We start from the raw sequence: 22414 nt of genomic DNA, 5'->3' as shown, positions 1-22414 counted from the left end.
TGTAGTGAATTACTTTTTGGTAGTAATTTCGCAGCAAAGTAGTTAATTCCTCTCGAAATTACTTTTACTAAAGTGCGCCATCACTTCTTCAATAGACAACAAAGTAGAGTGCGCGAAAGCAGGAACGACGTGCTGCAATCCGAAGCCAGCGTAACGGATTGGCAAAAGGTGACAGAATTGAGCAGAACTATAGTCAACTAGAATACTCTGGAGAACAAGTTGTTTTGTTTAATAACTTTACTTAGTTTTTGCATTTATGGAAACTAGGAAGTAATTTCAAAGTAATTGAATTACTCAGTCGAAGTAATTGTAATGCAATATCATTACTTTTGGCGAGCAGTAATGAGTAATGCAATTTAATTACTTTTCTGCGATTTTCAGCGAAGTAATTAGTAATGTAATTTAATTCCTTTTCAAAAGTAATTTTGCCATGTATGGTGAGAACCATTCAGTGTGATACGCTGCAATTGCCCAAGCATATGGGTCCTTTTAGAACTCCTAATAAGAAACTCATTGCGCGAATCAATGAAAGTTCATTCGGCATGCGCTACTCGTGACTGATTTGTTTGACACTCTTCCGCAGGCGCCAAGTACCCGACCAAGTGGGCGTCCATGCAGCCCATCGTGCCGCGGACGACGACTGCGTCTCCTGCGGGACGGGGGCCGCACGGACGACAGCCGGTCTCGGGAGACCCTCGCCACGGGGCAAGGAACCCCCAGCGACCTCCGCAACAGCCGCCCCAGTCGCCGCCCCAACAGCCCGGCGGAGGAGGCGTCGATGGCAAGCCCGACGGCTGTAGCACCTCCGTCGACGCCATCGCTGTCATCCGCCGAGAGCTGTTCATCTTCAAGGGCAAGGTGGGCAAGGGAGGAGGAAAGTGATAAAGCAGGAAAATTTATTTCATAATTGAGACGTTATATGTTCTCCCTGGACTCGAGGGATATACCATTACCTTACGCCCAGAATACTGGTACCCTAGGCCTTAGCCTTGGCTTAGCTTGAAAATTTTTTACTCTGCCTAAAATTAACTCGTCCGGGGGCGTTCAGTCAGCCGTGCGTTGCGGCTAGAGTCAGTCGCACAGGTGAGGAGACAGATAGAGATTTCGGCAATTAGTTTTTGTTTTATTATTCTGGACAATCTCTTGAAATGTGTGAGGAGAAAAACCGACGTGCAAAATTAACGTGCTGGAGAAGAGGAAAACGATTGTTTTTCAAGACCAATGGCTCATGAGAAGAAGCATTTGCTCCGCCAGGGCCCGTTGCTAGTCAGTCGAGTCCGCTTAGGGCAGATCACTACAACATTAAAAGGCAGGGTACGGGAAATAGCGGCCCTGAATATGTATGCAACGCATTCTGCATTTTCTCCCATCTATGGACAGTCGGAACGGTGGGCAGTTTAGCGCCATCCGACATGCAGACCAACAACAGGGCTCACCCTGTTCTTCATGGTCTGCATTTTTCATGGAAGTGGCAAATGACGATTCCGCTACAAGAAAGGAAACAAGGATTGAGGGAACTGCTGCTGCTGCTGCTGCTGCTGTAAAAAAAAAAAAAAAAAAAAAATAAATGAATAAATAAATAAATAAAAACCGAATAGTGGATTGACGTCAGAAATGTGAACTGCGATGGGAGAGACATTATAGGAATGTTTTTGGGATCTCAGGACGCATCTGAAAAGACGCTGGGCAGTTTAAGGTGCCGCTCACATGTTGCCGATCGGAAAAAGGCATTTTCCATATAATAAACGTTTAAGGCACGGTTTGGTCACAGCTTTAACACCGTTACGATGAGGCGTTCGGAAAAAGCCTCCTCCAATTAACACGGCCCTTCCAAACTTACTATTGCCAGTTTAATTTCACTTAGTTTCGGTTTCTAGATTTGTCTCATTTTTAAAGAAAAAAAGAAGAAAGCCATCTCATCTGCCCTACTGATCGTTTGGATGCCCTTTCTGGGAAATATAAACTTCCTATTTTATGACATGTTTTGAGCTCGCAGCTTCCGATATGTTCCCAGCATTACACACGTATGACAGGTGCGCCTCCTTTTTGCAGTACTTCTGGCGGATCAATGAACAGGGCCTGAAGCCCGGTTACCCGGTGGAGATCAGCCTCTTCTGGTACAACTTGCCCGATGACCTAGAGAAGATCGATGCTGTCTACGAGCGGCCGGACCAAAAAATTGCCTTCTTTATAGGTGAGCAGAAAAGCCGTCTGCAACACGGTTTGTAGGACGGTTGTAGAACATTGTAGAACAATGAAACTAACGCGAGGCATTTCTTTTACAAATTATTTAACTAGCTTTTCTTGACACTGAAGTCAGCCATTAAGTCAGTGTGGATGCTAGTGTTTTGAAAACTCGAATGTGTTTTCCTGTTTTGTTTGTTCTGAGTGAGGAGAATGAGTGGAGGAAAGCGCCGTTAGGAAATTGCAGCGAAGAAAGAAGCATATTATGGAGGCCTGCACCACCACGGCGGGGCAGGCTCAAATTAAGTTACCACTTTTGATTAGATTGCACCAAGTACAACTAAACACGTCGTTTCCATGACATATCAGCCCTCAAAAGGCGAACCAAAGGTGTCCAGTAATGACCGCGACAGTTGCGCCGCCACAGCTTAATCGATACCAAAAATCTGACCGGTATCCAACAAGCCAGGAACTGTCTCATGCAGTCACGGTGCAGAATCTTAGCGCTACTATTTTCTTAAATCGATACCTCTTATTTTTCGCACACCACGTCGTCCTTTACAAGCCACCGTTCTAGCTCCACATTGTCTGAACAACAAACAAACAAACAAACAAGCAAACAAACAAACAAACAAACAAACAAACAAACAAACAAACAAAAAAAAACGTTTTTTACATGTAACCAATTCAATACCCGGCCGTATTTGCGATGTATATAATTGCTTACATCGATATGTGTGTTTTTCAAGCGATCAAGAGCAGTTAAGGTGCACTTGAATACAGCCGGAAAGAGTGAAGTAGAAAACTGAATTTTACTAACTCGTACACGGCAAGCTTGTTTCCCCGCAGCAACAGCTAACATGCAGAGAAGCACGCTTTAAGAAAACGCTCGTTAGTATAGGAGTTTCTCGAAAGTGTGAATTAAAGTGTAGTAGCATTATTCTACGATCTGATGTGCGGTTTTTCTTTCTGTATGAAGAAAAGATTCATGGCACTGCTTGAGAAAGGTACGAAAAAAATTGGCAGTGGCTTAGCTTGGTTAAGCCTGGTAATTGCGAAAGCAATATGGCTACGCCTAGGTTCAGCTGGTGGTGTAGCTAATTGTGGTGCTTGTGGTTATGCTTATGGTTATGCAGTGATTCACTCTGGCCATGGCATATGATTCAACTATTGTTTATTGTGGGGTGCTACCTGGTTATTCTATGTATAACTAGTAGCGAGGCAAGGAGTGCCGTGGTTGCAACGATATACTTGGTTGTGGGTGAGGTTAAGGCAATGTACAACTGCCGCTCCGGCACCGGCTGTAACGGCATTCTTTACGCCAGCAAAAATGAAAGCATCCCTGGAGACTGCGTTGGTTCCACCTGCCGCTAGGCCATCTCCTATAGTATCCAACGTTGCACCCCCGGCGGTAGCTGCGGCTGCAGCCCCATAATTCTTCTTAGCTTTAGGAGCATGTGGCACAACCGCAGCTCCGCCCGGCCGTAGATCGACGTTGGGCTTAACTCTCGGTGTGTAAGGGCGTACCCGAACCAGCGCCCCAAACGTCGTTCTAAACGGTCTCACAACAGTCTCAGGGATGACGTCACTCCGGCTGTAGCGCTCCCTGGGCGTACCCGAACCAGCGCCCCAAACGTCGTTCTAAACGGTCTCACAACAGTCTCAGGGATGACGTCACTCCGGCTGTAGCGCTCCCTCACGGAGGGAGCGGGAGTTAGGCCGCGGCTAGTAGCTACCGCCTTGCGAGCCGACGGCGCGAGTTGGGGCCCCTGTTTTTGCGCAGCTGTGCTAGGCGGCGCGCCAAAGCCATGCTAAAGGTCAATGGTAGCTACCGCCTCGCTACGCGAAGGGCTGAAAAGTGAAAGTAGTATTGCTTTCGCAATAAAAAATGAAACAAATGAGAAAGACAGGCTGGTTAAATCATAAAGCTGGTATTAATTATGCTTGCTTTGGCAGGTACCATGACGATCGAATTATTATTAATATCAACATTTCTGACACGATCTGGAATGCCATGAAAAAAAAATCGTGAAGAACTTTGCATATAACCCAGATATGTCGATGTGATACTGACTTGATTCACATGTGGAATTGATCTCGCTCAATTTTTAAAATGTCCACAGTACATCCATACAACTGAATTGGGTGCGCTACTTCACACTGTATAGTTTAAGAAGTGAAACGATAAGGGGTTAATGGTTGGTAAGACATGATTTTGAAATCATAAACCTACGCATAAAACTATGCTTATGCTGACTACTTCATTTCTTTGCCTTGTGGTTACGTTAAAAAAAAAAAGGAAATGTCATCCGCGAATCAAATCTTGCGAGTGCTGCATGCAGTAGAGCCTGTTGCATTACATACTAGTCACTCATGCTCACCGTTGGCTAATGCCCAACACAATATGCGTGCAGGGCGCAAGTACTGGCTGTTCAGCAGCAACCGCCCGCTTCCGGGGTACCCGCGGCCGCTCACCAACCTCGGTCTGCCGGCCAGCTTGACGCACGTGGACGCCGCCATGGTGTGGGGACACAACGGAAAAACGTACTTCTTCAGCGGCGACCAGTACTGGCGCTACGACGAGTTCGACCGCAGCGTCGAGCTCGACTACCCGCGGCACGTGCGCATGTGGCGAGGGGTGCCACACAACGTGGATGCCGCCTTCCAGTACACAGACGGTGAGCACTAGCTGAATAACCGTACATTAGATGCGGGTGCCATTTAACTAACGCCTGTAGGGAGTGCAAGATGAGTGGACAATGCGATATTAAGTGTTACGCAAAATCGATTTCAGCTGACAGCAGTAGAAGCAACACATAATGCGATGTGTGCTTCTATTGTAAAACTCACTACTCAGAGTGCCCTCCGCTACCTTAAGATCAAAGAGAGTTTAAATGGCAATGTCCATGCCTTTTTGTTTTGGCAATGACAAGGAGCTGCCTTAATTTTAGATTTGTCTTCCCTGCTTCAAAACGTATCGAGGCAGACTCCAAAGGAAATTTAATAAAAGTACAGTGGGAACTGCACCTTTAATTCAGCCATATTAGCTGTACATTTAGGATAGGAGCCATCCCTCCAGTATGAAACTGCTCTTAAACACTCTATAAACCACATTGTACAAAGGATCCTTAATTGTTCACTGAGGTGTGCTCTTGTGTTGTGCCATTCTTGTCAATTTGTATGCCAGTGCTGAACACAAAGTCTAAACTAGTTTAACAAGTTGTGAAGCAAGATTTATGCCAGCAGGAGAGCTAACATGGGAGAATGCAAATTAATGCACAGAGGTACGTACCGAGTTACACTTATCGTAATAGTTACCTAATGTGTCTTTGGAGGAATTCGTAGCAAGGATAGGCAGTAACAGCCTTTCAGATATAGTACTCCCTTGTGTCAAAGTTTATTCACTACCAGTGCTGCAGCTAGCATTAATGCAGCTAATTATGGCTATAACATCTGGCCAGATTTTTCTTTCACCTAGAACAACAGCTCTTTCCATTGTCCATGCAGGCCAGACATACTTCTTTAAGGGCCTGAACTTCTGGAGGTTCAATGACCGGAGAATGCACGTCTACAACCGGACGCAGCACGTTGGCGAGTGGTTCGGCTGCCCCGTTGCAAAGGCTTCCTACGCAGATGAGCACAGTGCGCTCAGTGACACCTCTGTTGTCACTCTGGCCTCGACTCCCCTTCTGGTTATCAGCACTGCCCTGGTATTGGCACTTGGGAAACATTCTTGATCATGGCCAGCGGTAATATTGGCCATGATTCAAGTAATGATGCGCTGTCAGTGCAGCGCACAGTAAGGGCAATATACAGGCCCCCCTTCTCACTAAAGGTGCTGGTTACAGATAAGATGTGTCTGCAGTTAAAAAAAACAAAACAAACACCAATGCACTAAAATTGTTCTTCACTCTCATGCTGCACAGTGTCCAGCTCTATTAGTGAGCTGACCAAATTTATTCCTAAGCCACATTTATTGTCGGCTAGGATAGGACATATGAAGGGGTACAGAGCAACGGACGATACCAATATAACCAAATATACAAGCTGCAGACAGCCAGCACCCTATGGAAATTGCAGGTTTTTGCTCTCACGTTTTTGCACTGTATTTTTGTGATCAGCTGCCCATTCTGCCCTTGAAGCAAAAGCATTTGAACGAACTGAAGCAATGTGTGCCTACCTCAAAAAAGACTGCCAGCAAACAGTGCACACGGTGCCAATATGCCTGCCCTCTACACAGGAGAGTGGAAATGCAGATTGCATTCACTGTGTGCCCAGAATACTCAATAGCCTTTTTACACAGGTACCACAAAGGGGAACTGCTGCAACTTATGCAATGTTGAGGCATCGGTAATTTGTTCAGCTTTTCTATTCCGAACAATAAAACTTTCGAGTGCAAGGTAGCAGCTTCAGGCATACAGCTCTTAATTGCGAATTAAATGTGGAATAGAGCTGTCCCCTTTATACGTAGGCACTGCAACTTTGTGGCTAATGCTAGGTATTAATAACTGCCTATTACATGTGGTTTGGAGACAGTAGACACTCTTGCGGTGTCATTAGAACCTAAAGCAATTTTTTTTTTGGCTCGATGCACCTTTGCTTCAAGGCTAAGAATGTCTGTTGCAATGCACTTTTGTGTTGATGAAACGTTCCAGGTGCGTTGTTTCCAGTGTGATACGAGGACTGTGCCATTTGCATTATTTATTTCATTCAGCCATGTTTTTAATTTTCTCATGTCTACTGATGTGATGTCTTTTTATAAGTATTTAACTAATCAATACTGTATTTGAAAATGTGTGATGCTGTGGCACCATGTACAGGCTAAATATATACTCAGCTAGTATTACAGCTTTAACTAGAAGCATTAGGCGTGGCAAGGAGTGAACATTGCTGCAAAACACCTGTTTATTGGTTTAGATATGCCGACCAAACTTGATCTATGTGAAGCTAGTTTTGCTGTGTGCTTATGCACTTGTCGATGTGACAGACTTCTGGAGAGACTAACTAATGCTGCCTTCATAAACAAAGTTGTTATAAAAATGCTGCTTTTCAATGTTATTCAACACGATTGCTGAAATTTCAGTCCCTGTATAATGCTAGGTGCTATCATGTAGGCGATGCAAGGCTATTATAATTTCAATATAAGATATAAACCGGTGTGCATGCTATCCTAAACAGTCTCGGGATACTGCTTGATAGAAGTGAATGCGATTGATGTTCAACTCAGCATAGCCTTACACATGAAATGCCCCAAACTTCCATGGGAAGGTCAACAATATCTGTCATGCCGCTTGATTTTGTACACCTTATGATAGTTGTGAATGAAGCGGTTCCATCTTGTGATTTCTCTCTGCTCAGAACCCTAGCCTGGTTTATGCGATCATCTCAATTTGAAACTCAACATATGCGTTGTGAACAAAATCCACTTGGTAATTCTTGCATTTACAGACTGTTTGGAAACTATTTTGGATTATAACATAAGGCCTTCTCTGCAGCTACAAAACAATTTAACATACTCCCTTCACTGCTGCATGAGAAACTATGCACTAAAGTGATGGGTGCTGCAAAATACCACATGCAAAAGTTACTTTTTACTGTACAGACATTTAAGATTTTTTTGCTGGTGTTGATTATTATGTTAATAAGTATGCCATAATGTAAAAGGCATATGTTAGTGGAGCTAGGTTACACAGCGTTTACATTGTTTGCTTGTGCACAGGTGTGAGAGTTGACGATGCCTTGTCACAGTGTTGCCTAGTGCCTCTGCGCTTCTGCCTTGCAACTAGATGTCCCCACTCACAATGATGATTGTGGAAGATGTGCGATGCGAGTGTCCTTCGTGATATTTTGCCATGCTCAATGTAGCATAGTCCACGTAAGCTAAGCTTCCCACATATGCTACTGTCTATTTTTCAAGATAGCTGAAAGGACTCTCAGTGCTGTAGTCCGTAATCCCTTGTCACTGTCTTGACACATACTGAGTGAAGCTTAGGATACTTGCTGTGCGCATGGCGTAAGCGTCCCAAAAGCCCCAGTTTCTCCTTAATGAGAGGCATTTGAAATGCATAGGTGCATGTGGAGACTTAGCTTCATTCATGCTGTTAACTGCTTGTGCTTTTGAAGTGTGCTTTTAAGGTATCCTTTTTAAGTCTGCATTACCAGATATGTTACGCACATCCAGAAATGTGTGTTGTTTGAAAACACCTTTTATACATGAGTATACTTCATTTTTGTTCCTTTATTACAGCGCATATTCCCCTTTTGTATGTAAGTAGTGTAAATACATTTTACTTTGATGACTTTCAGTGTCTGCATTAATGTTCTCTGAAAACTTAAGGGAGCCAAGCCAAAGCATGGGGTACTATGTAACAATCTGATAACATGAATCCAAGTGTGAGCGATGCTATTTTTTCTAGTCAGCCAGCTTTACAGGCAGCAAGCAAAACGTTTTTAGAACAAGATGGAAGTGACAGATTAATAAAAAATATGAAATAAGGGAAGATGACTGATTGACGAGTTGTACATGTTTGGTTTTGTGCAACATTTTCTGACTAGCCAACAGTAGTTTTTTTTTGCAAAGTCTGGTTAATTGGGCAGTCTCTCGGCATAGTAATTTACTTTACCGGTCAAGGACACCTTATGGGACCAAAGTAGCTTTCCTCATATTATGTAAATATAAGCCTGTGCAACCATGCAGGGCATTTCATCAAAGTGTTAACACTCGTAGCTTTGAGAAAGAAGCAAGGGCACATGGTAGTGAATGAAGAAGCATAGCATGAGCTCGCAGTTTTGGTTTTGCAAGGGAAAGTATGAACTGTTCCATAAATGCAGAAAAGAAGACAACATGTGATGCACAGTAGAGCTGATGCATGTAACAATTACACTCTTCATCACTTTCTGAGGAAGTGAAATGCCTTCTGGACAGCATAAATTTTTGCATGTTACTATACTGCTCATTTTCAATGTTAGGCAGTTGCCTAGCTACAGGATAATGCGATACAATGCAACAAAGTATTTAAAGCATAGGTAATCTATGCAGGAGGGTGTTTCACCTGTGTTGACTTGCATAACTTCTCTGTGCTCTCCACGACACATTGATTTCCTTATATAACAGTGCTACGTCATTCTCTGAACAGTAGAGATTCTCTGAAATGCCTCCTCTACTTTTGCACCTTCATTATATTTTAAATGTTAAATTCCATTCTCAACAAAAGCAACACAAGCCTTACACAGAGGGCAAAAAGATGCGGCTACCTATATGCTTGCATTTGGTACAGCACTGATGGAGGGCGACTGCAATACAGGTGCACGGGGCTTCTGCTGACAACCATCAGCGATGCTGTGGCAGTCATGTGCTTGCATGTTCTTCCACAAAATGGTCCCCTCTTTAATTTGACCACAGATTTCCAAACATGTTGAAGGTAACATACACAAACTGAACATTGGGTATGGCTTGGCTTGGGGGAAAGAAGCAATAAAGCTGGCTGAACCTGAAGGGAACATCTACCGCGTAAGGTGCTAGGCAATTAACTGGTACTGATTAGACTTGGGATACATTTGAATAATGAACTGCCGAAGTCATGAACACAACAAGACGTTTACATAGCCACATAGCTTAGCTTGGATGCTATGCAATGTCTCAAGACAGGCAAATGGTTGTGGAAAACTTTTTTTCAGTGATTATGCATGCTTTTCATATGCTACGAACAAACACAAGTTGCGTGCCTTCCATGCTCTGTGCGAATGGTTGTCTGCAGTTTACCAAATGTTTGTCATGTTGCAAAGACAGATTGCACTCTGCTGAATTGTATTTCACATTTGTGCATTGTGAAAATAAAAAAGTATCTTTCATCTGAAAACTTGCAGCATTGCTTTATTGACCAGTTGCAAAGGATGCAACTTACACTAGTATAAAATAAGCAGCTTCTCCAACATATTTTTTTCAATGCATGCAGCAAATGAAGCCATAGAAAAGCATTTTTCCTAAAGTAAGGTTAAACGTAATGCTTTACAGTCTAGAGGTACATCTAGTCAAAGAGATGTAGTAGCCGAGTGCGCTGCTGCATATTCGGGAAGACACAGGAGCGCCAAAATGATGCACGGACATACAAAGGGAACGGAACAAGCGTTCGTCTCGTTCCTTTTCTTCATCCGTGAACCTTTTTTACACTCCTTTATCTCCCTGTACATTTTTTCAAAACACTTTTGCAATGTGACATAAAATAAGTAAACATAAAAATAAACACATTTTAAATTACATCTCATGGAATTTATTAGGTGCAGTCAACCTTACTTTCACATAGAAGCATTACTACCTGCATTCTTGGATTTTGCCAGGGGCTGCTGATGAGTGATTGGGTGTGACAAGAGCCATTAGGTTCCATACCTGCTTCTCACAGGAAATACCTGGGTTCAAATCCACTCCGACAAATTCTTTTTCTGGAAAAAGTCAAAGGATGAGGCTTCCCACAAAACACCTGGTTTTCCAACGTACTCCGTGATGTAGTGCTTTCACATTAAAAAACTACCCTCCAGTTGATTTTGAACACAGGCCAAAAAAAAGATATCAGTTTCGTTGGCTACTGCAAGAAATCGATGTACCATCTCAGTAGCCGGTTTCTGTGCCAAGTTGCCAGTCTTTCATGCTATATTTTGGATGTTATCATCTTCATCTCTTCTCAAACTAAAAACCTTAATTAGGCCTCTTCCATCCCGATAAAAGACTAAAGCACCCAATAAATGCTTCGTTAAATATGGCAAACAAAGCTAAACAAAGTAAACCTCAGCAAAGCAAGTAGATAGATATGTTTATTGATAGGAAAGGCAGAGAGGTTGGCTGGAATGATTGAAACCTGGCCTGCTACTGCTAAATACTGCTTTTTCATGTATAACCATACTTAGCCAAGCTAACTGCCACTTGATTCCTTTTTTTTTTTCAGGTATGCAAATGCTCGCAGTTTTGAGCAAGAAATAAATCAGTCTGCACTAGATTTTAACTATTCGAAGCACCGGAACAGCATTGCAAGTGGCATGTTTAAATGTAATTTGAGCGTACATGCACCCAGTTATTGAGCAGAAAGTGAATGCCACTTATGCATGGTTATAAGGGTTGACAGGCACTCGCGAATGGATGCAAGCATCACTGAGCATTGGTGGCCGAATTGGCCATGGAAGCTTCCAGCATAAGAAAACCGAAACCACATGTCCTCCTGTTGGTTGTCGGAGCCCAAGAGATGAAAGCATCGTTTGGACTGGTGTGCACATCGCACTGCACCTGTTCAACATGAGCAAGACATTGTTTTGCAGTACTCTTTCTATACGCAATTCACAAAGTGAGCACATCATATTTTAGTTCATGTTTACAAAAAAGCAAAAGCAAGTTCAAGGCACTTTCGCATTTTGGTCTCAAGGAAGCACATCTTTGATGAATGCAGGTCTCGGAGCAAGAATATTTAGCAGGTTTCTTTTTTTTTTTTCAAAGTATTAGAAGTGGATAAGAACTTGATTTTTGTTTGTAACGCCATTCATTAAAGATATAAACTGATTAATGAGCTTGATGTTGCTATCACACCATGAATGCAAAAAACAACTAAAGGCCCGGCCACATGGCAGCGTTTTTTCGGCGTCGCGTTAGCGCCTCGTCTACGAGCGTCGTCGCTAGGCGCGCCTGAGAGGGTGACCAAACACATGACGGCATACGAACTGGCGTCTGCAAGTTATAGCGCGGGGCAAGCCTGGAAGTTCGAACAATTGTCCCCCATCCGTAGCTAAAATCTTCCTATTCAGCGACGACAGGCACTTACTAGGGAGGGTGGGGGAGGCAAGAGGGACAAAGGTGCAGCTCTTTCTTCCACGGAAACAAGTTGCGCCTGTGGCAGTGGGTTCTGCAACTGCCCATGCGTGGTTTGTCATTGGTGAATCATTTCCAGCGTCGACACTGAGACCTGGCACCGCCAGATACCTGCGTCTTTCAGCGTCTCCTTGCTTCAAGGGCCAGAATTGCGCCTCCGGCAACGCGGATAGCCGAAACGCTGACGTGGCGCTGAAGAAACACTGCCATGTGGTTCGGTCTTAAGAATTTCACAGTTAGTATGGTGCGACCTTGAGTAAGTGACATATACGAGAATGCATATATAGAAAGGGACAACTATAGATAGCCATTTTGCATTAAAGCAATAAAGTACAAGTTATTTTGGCTAATCCAAAACTATTAAGTGTTAATGACTATGCATACTTATGCTCTAAATTTACAATACATGTTTTGTAAACTTGGAGTACATATCCTAAAATAAGAAGCGCAGACATCAACCCTTAATCTAAATTGAACACAATAAATAAACAAAATATGCATTTAAATAAACATGAGTAAATGCAATAGAAGTCGCAAGAATGTTTGAGTGTGAGCAAAGTAAAAGGTGAAAGGAGGAACCATAGGCTCCATCACCACAGATATCTTACACCATGCGTCCATACCTCATAATCAAATCTGTAAGTAAAACGCAGTGTGCCTTGATTTGCGTGCAGCCAGTGAGGTTCATCTACGCTATTTCGACAGGCCCTTGTAGGCTGCAACAGCCTGTTCAACACGCACAAATGCATCAGCTATGTCTTCAGCCTGCAGCCCATGGCGCGCATAATGGTGGAGGTAGGCGGACTCAGTGAACAGACTCCACGCTCTCTTGACCAACGAGTCCAGCTGTGGCATACAGGCGTCACTGTTGCTTGCCAGAAGCAAGGCACGATCAGTGCCCAGAAAGCGATGGGGATGCGTCCACAGGATCATCTCACGGCCTGGCTCCACATAAGGCGCACAGCGGGGAGTGAGATCAGTGGCGTCGAGAGCTGACAATCCTTCGCCACGTGCCACAGCCAGAGACGCAATGCAGGTAGGTGGCTTCCCCTCGGTACCCATGGCTGCATTGATAAAAATAAGATAAATGAGCAACAGGGAAGTACACAGTTGGCCAATGCTTAGAAAGAGCCAGCCACAAGAAGTGGCAACCAGAACAGCTTTTGAAGCTGTCCAAGACATAAGTTGTGCTATCATCACGTAAGAAACAAGCAGTGGGTAAACATCCATGAAATAAAACTGAACACATAAATGTGGAACACACACACAAAAAAATAGGCAGATGCAGTCAGTCACATTTCATGAAAAATGAACGCCCTTTTCAAACAGAAACTTGTAATGGCCTGAGTACTGTCCAGAAAGCTGCATGCATACAGCAGTCTCCAACACAGTTACAAGGAACAGCTAATTAGACCTAAATGGCCTGTTTGGGCTCTGCAAAAATAAAATGATTAACTTCAGTGATCGCCAAAAATTTCACTTAACCACAAGGCTCAAGTGAAGCAGCTTGTGCTCAGCGATTTCCTTGTTTGAAATTTCGTTATAAATGCATCCAGAGTTTTATCTCACCTCAAACTGCATTGAAATAAGACAGTACTGAGTTATGAATACAAGAAAAAACAACTGTACTAAGACAGCGTTAAAATATCTGGATAAGAAATTATTTATTGCATAAATCATGATCAGCAACCTATTGAATGCCAAATGTAAGAAATGATAAAAAAAATTTTCACATTTCTGCATGTTTTAGTAGTGTCTGCCATAGCTGAACATCGCACCTCAACACTGTTGCATGTACAAAATCATGGCAATATGTTTTTCTCTTTGCTAACTCAGTGTCTATCACAGAATGTGCATCAAAGGATAACAGTTACATCTGGTTACAATGAAATTGTAAAATATCCATGATTTTTCCTCACACCCAGGCTTTCGTTACATTTAGTTTTCAATCGAAGAGTTGAAAGGAAAATGCAGAATGAAAACCAGATTAACAATTGAATGTAAGGGAAACCACCTTGAAAGTGTTTACCGTAAATCAAAATTACTGGAAGTTACAGAAGCAGTGCAACGTTTCGCGATCGCACTGAAGACGCGGCGCGACTGAGGCAGCAGCTTCCACCGCCGTGGCTCACATGACGCATCTACAAGCGTTACTAGAACCAGTTCAGTGTGAAACCCTCTGCCTTCGCTGTACATCGCAGGCGGCGCCAAGCCGCTTTCCGGAGTAAGTGACACGGTGTTCGAAATGGGCTCCTGACTGACGCTGTGAAGCGGCAGCGAAAGCTAGCACACGATGGACGAAGGGCAGCATTTCTGAGGTATTAATTTGTCTAAAGCAAAAATACGAGCATTGATTTTTATTTTTCAGCATCTGCGACCTTGTTAGTCACAAAACGGTTACGGACTAAAGCAAAACCTTACAAGCAATCATTCTTAAGGCATAGCAGAAGCGCGTGTGGGATGTTTGAATGGTTATTCCCAGGGAAGACGACACTTTTCAGGCATGTTGAACAATCAAACGCTAGATTGCTGCTTTTGAAAAATCAGCTGTGTTCACATGCTCTAATTAGGACAAGTTGTCTATATGCTCAAAAGCTTTGAGGGCATAGTTTGCATATCAACGGAGTTTGCCCGGCCACACTTGGCAATTGAAATAGTGAAGTATCAAAATAGCAGCATGAGGAACTGCCGGTTACACACTCTGGCAGAGTTAGCAAGGTCTACTCACAGTTGTTGGTTATTGTTGACTAAGTAATCGGAAATGAAACAAGCGTGCATGCATATTGATCAACGGGCAATTTTAATGCGCAGCAATACTTGGTTCTTGCCCACTGTGTACAGAATGTGTCCACAGTGGCTGTGTAGCTTATGTAGAGTATGACTGCATTGCACTGACTAGTTTTCTGTTATTAGCCGTTAATTAGTTAATTGCAATTACATTGAACTTTATGCTAAATCATTAAGTCATATATTGCTGGATAGCATATGTAAAGTATACCTGCACTGAACTAACTGCAGGCCTTATTTAGGTGTCGTTAACTGGTTATTCATGATTAAAAATTGAACTTCACGCTACCGCATCAACTCCCATATCATTGGATAGCGTGTGACAAGTATAATTTCACTAAACTAATTGCATCTTTATTGATTCCCATAATTATTTAATTAGGATCAAATGCATTACAGCACCAAGTCATATATCTTTGGGTAGCTTTTATCGAGTACAATTGAATTACACTAATTTCAGGTCCTAGCTAATAACCACTAAATTGTTATCTGTGATTACCAATTGAACTTTAGGCTACACCACCAAGTCATATACCTTTGAAAAGGTCCCACCACGCATGCTCAGGCCCTTTGACCTTTAATGAAATCACAAATCTTTATAGGGAGATGCAATATTTTTTTCCTACCCTCACCTGGACCTCACTTGAATGCAGGCTACAACGCTGCACTGACTCCAGACCCAGTCAATCCTCAGTCATTCGAGATTGTCATTGATAACCAATGGGGAATGCCAGCCCACATGCCAAATTGCTCACAGGCTGGAATTGCCACACAAGCACATATCCTATGAGAGTGCGCAGGACATCCACCTCCTCAAACTTTGCTGCCAGTCCTCTCTGACGAGGGCTAAACATACTCCTATGCCGACCAGATAAAATGACACAACTGGCAATCGCCACTTGAGCTCAGGAGCTCGCTCCTATCCGGGGGCCACACCAAGCCCACCTGCCCTAACTGACCATATCCTGGGCAATAAAGTTGTTTCACTCACTCACGGAGTTTTTAAACTGAAGCTGGTTCTAGTAACATTGTCTATGAGAGAACGGGAAGGGGGGGAGGGAAGAGGTTTATGCCGTCGCTGTGCGAGGAGGTGCCAACGCCTTCAAGCATTTTCTCGCTTGCTCGCCATTTTTGCCCCAGGAAACCAACCGTGCCTTGCGTTGCTGGCGCTCTCCGCTCTTCCCACTACCGACGCGCGAAAGCTTGTCAGCAACTGCAACGCTTCTGTTCGTCCCGCATCTTTTTTCTTTGTCATGTTACTTTTTGCTGCTTTGGGCATGAACGACTTTAATTACACATTCCGAAAGCAAAAGTAGCCGAGACCACTGCGTTTACCACGTAGATATGCAGTCAGCGCTGCTGATACATGGTGGATTGTATCAACTGCGGTCACTCATTGCTATCACATAGACATTCCTCTCATGTTAGTTCGCAGTTTATCATTAAGAAACTTGTGGGGTTCTGCCAAATTTCCAGTAATTCAGCACTAGCTAAGATAATCAGTGCTATAAGTATCATATCATGGTCAAATGCCGTAACATGTTCGTTTGATAGAGTTTTCAAATACATGCGCTTAAGTGGGGGCAGCATTGGGGAATTGAAAAAATTCATAATATCGAGGAATTCTCTATATAGAGGTTCGTTACACCAAGGTTTAACTGTATTCTTTTGTGTGCTACTTGTGTAAGAGATTAAAGCTATTGTTTTTTTGAGGATATACAGGAAAGCATGCCACACTTTGTAAAGCGTATCAAATACTGCTTTTTGACGTGCAGCCTTCACATATGTAGCGCATTGTTTTGTTGGGTATGGCTCAGCGCTGCCAGGCTTCTTGGAACCATCTGCAGTCACGCATGGCTTGGTCAGCTGAGGTTCTTCAAAGCTGCTTTGTCGCAGGTGAATGCTTTATTAGCAATAGCAGTTCGAAAGGCAAGCAAATATAATGCACTTTTTTTTCAACAATTTCTCTTGACATTTCAGAGATGTACCAACCAATTTTTCTAAAGAGCATGAAATGTAACTGCATGACGACTCAATACCCTATGCTAAATTGCATCGTAAGTAATAAGTTAGAAAGCGAGTGTGCAAAAATAAATGCTGCTTTTCTGTCCTGTCAATAAAGCACAGAAGGGCATATTTAATATATTTTTTAAACATATCTCGCTGTGTCTGCGAGACATGGCGTCACAAACTTGATAGGGAGGGTTTAAATGCTTAGGGTGCGCAATTCATGTATAAGAATAAAAGTTAGGGTAAGGTCATGTCCATATATGTGCACAGCATGCTTGAAAAGGATAACATGTTCTGTCTGTTGTACAAGTTTGCAATCCATCACGCTGTCGAAATGCATGGCATGGTGGACTGTAAACTTTTGCAACAGATGGTATGTTGAGTGAAGCACTCAATGAATGATGCCAAATCAGCCTCACTACCCTTAAAGGATGGCATGGACAATAAACAACTTCAGATAAAAATTTGTATGGCTCTGTGTTGACAGATCGTATAAAAAATTGGAAGTGGTTTAAATCTGTTATACCTCGTGAGATGATCGAACGGTCTCGTTAAGTGATGTTACGCATTGTTATGCTTCATTAAACTTTATTGTTCAGTCACTTGTATACTTTGGCTTTTCTTGGTTATCAAGTTTAGCACGCCACTTTTGAAGTGCCTTAGCTTGGTGAGCAATGTTGGCCAGGTGATCGGACGCAGCCTGGTTTCCGTACAGAACTGTTTTCTTACTAGGCCTAGACTCCATTTTGTCGCGGAGCACGCTGATATACTGAAAGCAAACACGGCTACTGTGCTTGTATATTGCACATCATACGATTAGGAGAGAAGTCAGGTGACCAGTAGAGCGGCAAGACCCGGCACAGCAGCTGCCACAGCTGTGGCTCATGTGGTAGCAAGTCAAGACACTCCTCTGGTTTAGAGGTCACGGCACAATGTTCATGACATTCCAAGTTGCCGCTCTTAAAATTTGAAGATCTCCAGAGATCTCCAGCTCTCTACAGGTTTAGTTTAGAATATTTTGTTGTTAAATTACTCCTTGGATATCTTTGATACACTGAAATAGCTCATCAGTGCAATGCGTAGTAGACAGCATGAGGAATCAGAATGAAACAGTTCACCAACGCCCAGCTATGCTGACAGATTGCCACCCCCCTCTTTCTTCACCTTCATCAGTGGCACTATGGCAGCGCTGCATCTTGCTCAGAGCTCGTACTAAGCCCTGCCACGAAGAGCAGCTGAAGGCCGCCAATGTTGGTGGTTCTTGTGGCACCTGCAGCAAGCCAACCTGCTTGAGGGTCGCATGACATCCCAGCTCAGAAGCCACATCCCCTGCATGTTGTCGAAATCATGAAGGTCAAATGTTACCCAGGCTGCACAGCAAGCCGCAGATGCATAAAATAAATGTGTGCTTCTTGTCACTGTCCACATTCAGAAAGCTCTGGAGTCAAGGCAGAACTGTCATAGGCTATGAGAAACTGCAGGGACTGAGCAAACAGAATGAGTGGGATCTGCCCTAATGGCAAGAGCTTCAAGGTCAAAGGTCGCACTCTTGCTTTGTCCATAGACAAGAGTAGAGTAAGAGCATCCTCAAGCAAACATTGGTATTTGCAAGCACAACAAGTTATTGTGCCTAACCTATTCTGGTTGTGTTCTGTACTAGCTTGCTGTCACACTGCTGAGATTGGTTGCTTACAGGACTTGCAAAGCTAGAACTATGCCATATGGTAAAACCCACAATGCATAAGCAAAGCAGACTGTGATGTGCTAGCGTTATCATCAGCTGAAGTAAGAATAACGATTACTAAGAAGATTTTTCTTGGCAAAAATTTCCAGCAGGCGCAGTAATTAGTACCAACAACTATGAGATGAAAATTTAAAGAGACTGATGTTAAGAGCTAAGCGTAATATGTATCCTTCACTTCAAGCCAGAAAACCGCAAAATGTGAACTTTTAGAAGTATACCATATTTGAGGGGAGATCATCTAGTGCATAAGTGACACTCTGTTGCCAAGCCATTTAATTGAATAACTTTTTTGAAGATGAGCAGCAGTCCATTTTGTTGCCTCTGTCTCCTTGCCTTGGGTTGTACCTTTTTCACCAACAGTGATTTGGTTTGGCCTGTAGGGTTTTAACGTACCAAAGTGACTCAGGCTACAAGACGCCGTAGTGGAGGACTCTGGAAATGTTGACCACCTGAGGTTCTTTAACGTGCACTGACATCGTACAACACACAGACGCCACTCTGTTTCGTCTCCATCAGTGTTTTCTCTGATACAACCATCTAACACACTGTGCCTCAATATCATAAAGCAACAGTATTAAATCATCACTCCAAAGCACCTTTAGTGCAACGGTCACCGCGACAAACCAATTTTAAATTTTCTCTGTAGTTGCAATATGTGTGCCTAAAGACACAGACCAAAGTGGGTGTTCAGCCCGTGAGTGCACCGACTCGGCTGCAGGAGGCAGGCCAGCTGCCTTGCGGCCAGCAGGTTCATGTCGGCCAGGCAGGCATTGCGCAGGGCCCACCGTTTGGTGGCGACTCGATGCAGGGCATCATTGCTCAGCACCAGGAGGGAATCCGCAGAGTCTTGCAAGTGGGCCAGGGACAGCAGTACATTGTAAGCTTGCACTGCCACTTCCCCTGACTCGCATGGCCACACCACCTGCAAAAGGAAAATACACATACTTCACATATTTTTTTCTGCTCACACACACACACAGTAACATGTGATCAGGTTTGACGCACAAAAGTTCATGTTAGAGAATTGGTTAAACCTCAAGTGGCAATGAAACACAGAGCTATAATAGTGTAGTACAAGGCAAGTGCATCTTACTATGTTGATTAGGTTGCCTACCTGCTATGTAAGTGTTGTTCCTTCTGCTTGTGTAGATCAACATATCTCCACGTGAAATAAGTAATCCAGCGTTAACCACTTTTTTTTTTTTTTTTTTTTCAGACATTCTGCACTCCAGAAAAAAGAAAGAAAAGAACTGAATGCAAAAGAATGGCTGAATGTCTGACCTTGCTGCTGAAAATGAATGCAATGGTTTAACCACGTTAATGCTCTCATCCCTGTATACACGTGCACCTGCATCATGTGCAGCACTGTGATGACTGTAATGTAGCTTACAAGCTTATCACACCTACTGCAATCAACATGTCACCTAAGACTGTGCATTTCCACTATTAAATATGAATAAGGAGCAGCAAACTATCAACAATGCAGCACCATGTATACTACAATTTACAGCTATTTAAGACAATGCCCATTTACAACTATTAAAAGCAATGCCTAAATAAAATGGCACTACTAACAGTCCTAAATAACTTTTTCTTCCATTCTGCCATTGTTTCTCTTAGGGCCACCAAATAAATATTGAGAATATCTTACAGGCATTGCAATTACCATATGTTATGTATATGCTGCATCTGATTCATGCCTTTGCAGAAGCAGTAATTAATACCGAGTCATATATCGCAGTACTACGTGCTTGCAACATGTCAGTTTACAAAGTGGTCAATTCATACTAATTGTGAAAACAGACTATCCTCGGCCACTGAGCTCATAACCCATGCCTTATTAACAAAGCAGAAAGTTGTTGGTCAAGCAGAAGATAGCCACTTACCGCGTTTATGACAGGAGTGTTTGGGTAGCTGTCCCTGAGAGTCTCAGTTAGCTTGGTTCCCAAGCCACTGCCTGTTCCCCCGCCAAGGGAAAAAATTGGCAGGAACCCATCCAACCAGTCCCGCTGCTCAACTTGCCGCCTTACAAGGTCACAGATCTGGCCCAGAGCTTCTTTGGAATGTTCGATGTATCCCAGGGCCCAGTTGTTGCCAGCACCTTGTGCACTGGTGTAACATGTGTCCCTTGTGTAATGCCATTTGTTGCCATCGCAGGCTTCTTTTAATACCTTATCAACAACCTGCAGTGCCAAGATGAAACACTGGTATGAGGAGTGACAACAAACTCAGTTTCTGATCAGACAGCAACTTAGTGCACATGCAATAACAAATTCACAAGTGAGACTTGGAATTGGGATGCAAGGTTTAAACCTGCAATTATATACCGTCATGACAAGTGGAAGTCTTTACACAGATTAGAGCGAGAGGGCTGAAGCAAGGAACACTGATAAAGTAGTCAAATAGTTAGTTGGTTTGGTTTGGTTTGTGGGGTTTAACGTCCCAAAGTGACTCAGGCTATGAGAGACGCCGTAGTGGAGGGTTCCAGAAATTTCGACCACCTGGGGTTTTTTAACATGCACTGGCATCGCACAGCACACGGACGCCTTGCTTTTCGCCTCCATGGAGAAGCGGCAGCCGGGGTCCGGATTCGATCCCACATCATTGGGAACAGTATTCTAGCGCCGTAACCACTACGCCACCCCAGCGGGGTCAAATAGTAGTGCATCTGCTAGTGACCTTGATAGTTATTCAATGCAAATGTGTCTGTTGGTCCATAACACTTTAATGTTATCCTATGGTCATTTTATCACACAGTTTTATTATCTTCAAATCCATTCTAGCATGCCTCTATAACTCCTCTACACAAATCCATGTAATGCATCAGGTACTACAATAGCGAGCAATGTGAGAGGGAACAAACTTTCAGCAAATTTGCTAGCTGTCTAGTTATTTCTCCACTAAACTTGAGAATAAACAATAACAGAGTCGAACGCTGAGCTAGTTGGTCACACATCTCTTGGAAGAAGGCAGCAGAGCAGGTGTGTGTGCTTCTTATACTTTGTGTTGTTACCTGCTTTGCTGCCTTCTCCCAAGAGTTGAGAATGAATTTTGGACATTGCATGCCAAAATGACAACAATCTGGAAAAAAAAAAAGAAAGAAAAAGGTAGCGCTTGGTGCTCATAATTAAGCAGCAATCAATAAATTAAAACTTGTATTTTGTTACCTCTCGTACTACTTGCGACAGTATAATGCACTGGACCTACATTGCACTGGACCTCCATTTAGGAATCAAGCAGTTTACTATTTTCTATTTTGCTAGCTTGACGAATTATTTGTTTATTGAACTTCGTGAAGGGAGATTTCCAACGACTTTAGTACCGACAAATATAAAAAAAAAATAAGCTTTTAAATTTTCTTCGTGCAATCAAGTTTCAACATTTCTGACCTTTGTCTCAGTGTCAATCAAGACAGTACTTGAAAGCAGGCTACCCTCGGGGTCGGTAGTAAAAAACCTGCGTAGAATATCACGGCAACAAAGTTTTCTAAGCAAAGGCGGAACCTTGACGGAAGCCATCAGCAAACACTAGTCACACACGGTCACTCACCTTTCGGCAGACAAATTGTAATAGTCGAGGTCACGGCGCGTCTCGGGTTCACCGGCGCCGATGTCTTGGGCCACAGCGTTGAAGAACTCGTAACCCAGCTGGTTTCCGCACTGGCCGATTTGCAGAGTGATTACACTCATCGCTCGTTACGGCAATATACCTAAAGAACAGCTTGAAACTGAAAAAATGAAACTTGTAATTCGTATGAACGTTCGTCACGTCAAAGCAACCCGCCATGAGTACGTACGTCCCAACGCTAATAGAACACACACCGAATCGAAATGAAAATC

At 43.3% G+C, this 22414-nt stretch overlaps 2 protein-coding genes across 3 annotated transcripts in view; one reads left to right on the top strand and one right to left on the bottom strand.

Moving 5' to 3' along the window:
* LOC146197192 (matrix metalloproteinase-2-like) overlaps nucleotides 1-10043 on the top strand; it is a 206076-nt gene extending 196033 nt beyond the window's left edge. For both annotated transcript variants that reach the window (XM_084598980.1, XM_084598979.1), the window contains 4 exons: nucleotides 584-858; nucleotides 2053-2194; nucleotides 4599-4862; nucleotides 5692-10043. In XM_084598980.1, coding sequence (XP_084455106.1) covers nucleotides 584-858; nucleotides 2053-2194; nucleotides 4599-4862; nucleotides 5692-5921 — 911 coding nt within the window. In that variant the 3' untranslated portion in view covers nucleotides 5922-10043. The remainder of the gene's footprint in view (nucleotides 1-583; nucleotides 859-2052; nucleotides 2195-4598; nucleotides 4863-5691) is intronic.
* Nucleotides 10044-11644: 1601 nt separating this feature from the next.
* Nucleotides 11645-22373, bottom strand: LOC146197191 (tubulin delta chain-like). Its single transcript, XM_084598981.1, has 6 exons — nucleotides 22125-22373; nucleotides 21965-22031; nucleotides 20462-20758; nucleotides 19251-19497; nucleotides 17996-18160; nucleotides 11645-13098 (listed from the first exon to the last, which is right to left on the bottom strand). Exons 1-6 carry the CDS (start codon nucleotides 22262-22264, stop codon nucleotides 12728-12730), a joined length of 1287 nt encoding a protein of 428 aa, XP_084455107.1. The 5' UTR covers nucleotides 22265-22373; the 3' UTR covers nucleotides 11645-12727.
* Between the last annotated feature and the right edge of the window lie 41 nt (nucleotides 22374-22414).

The sequence above is a fragment of the Amblyomma maculatum genome, chromosome 3 (genome assembly GCF_055883805.1).
Source record: "Amblyomma maculatum isolate TAMU_Amacu chromosome 3, ASM5588380v1, whole genome shotgun sequence".
NCBI classification, from domain to species: domain Eukaryota; kingdom Metazoa; phylum Arthropoda; class Arachnida; order Ixodida; family Ixodidae; genus Amblyomma; species Amblyomma maculatum.
This window is presented reverse-complemented; position numbering and strand designations above follow the sequence as displayed.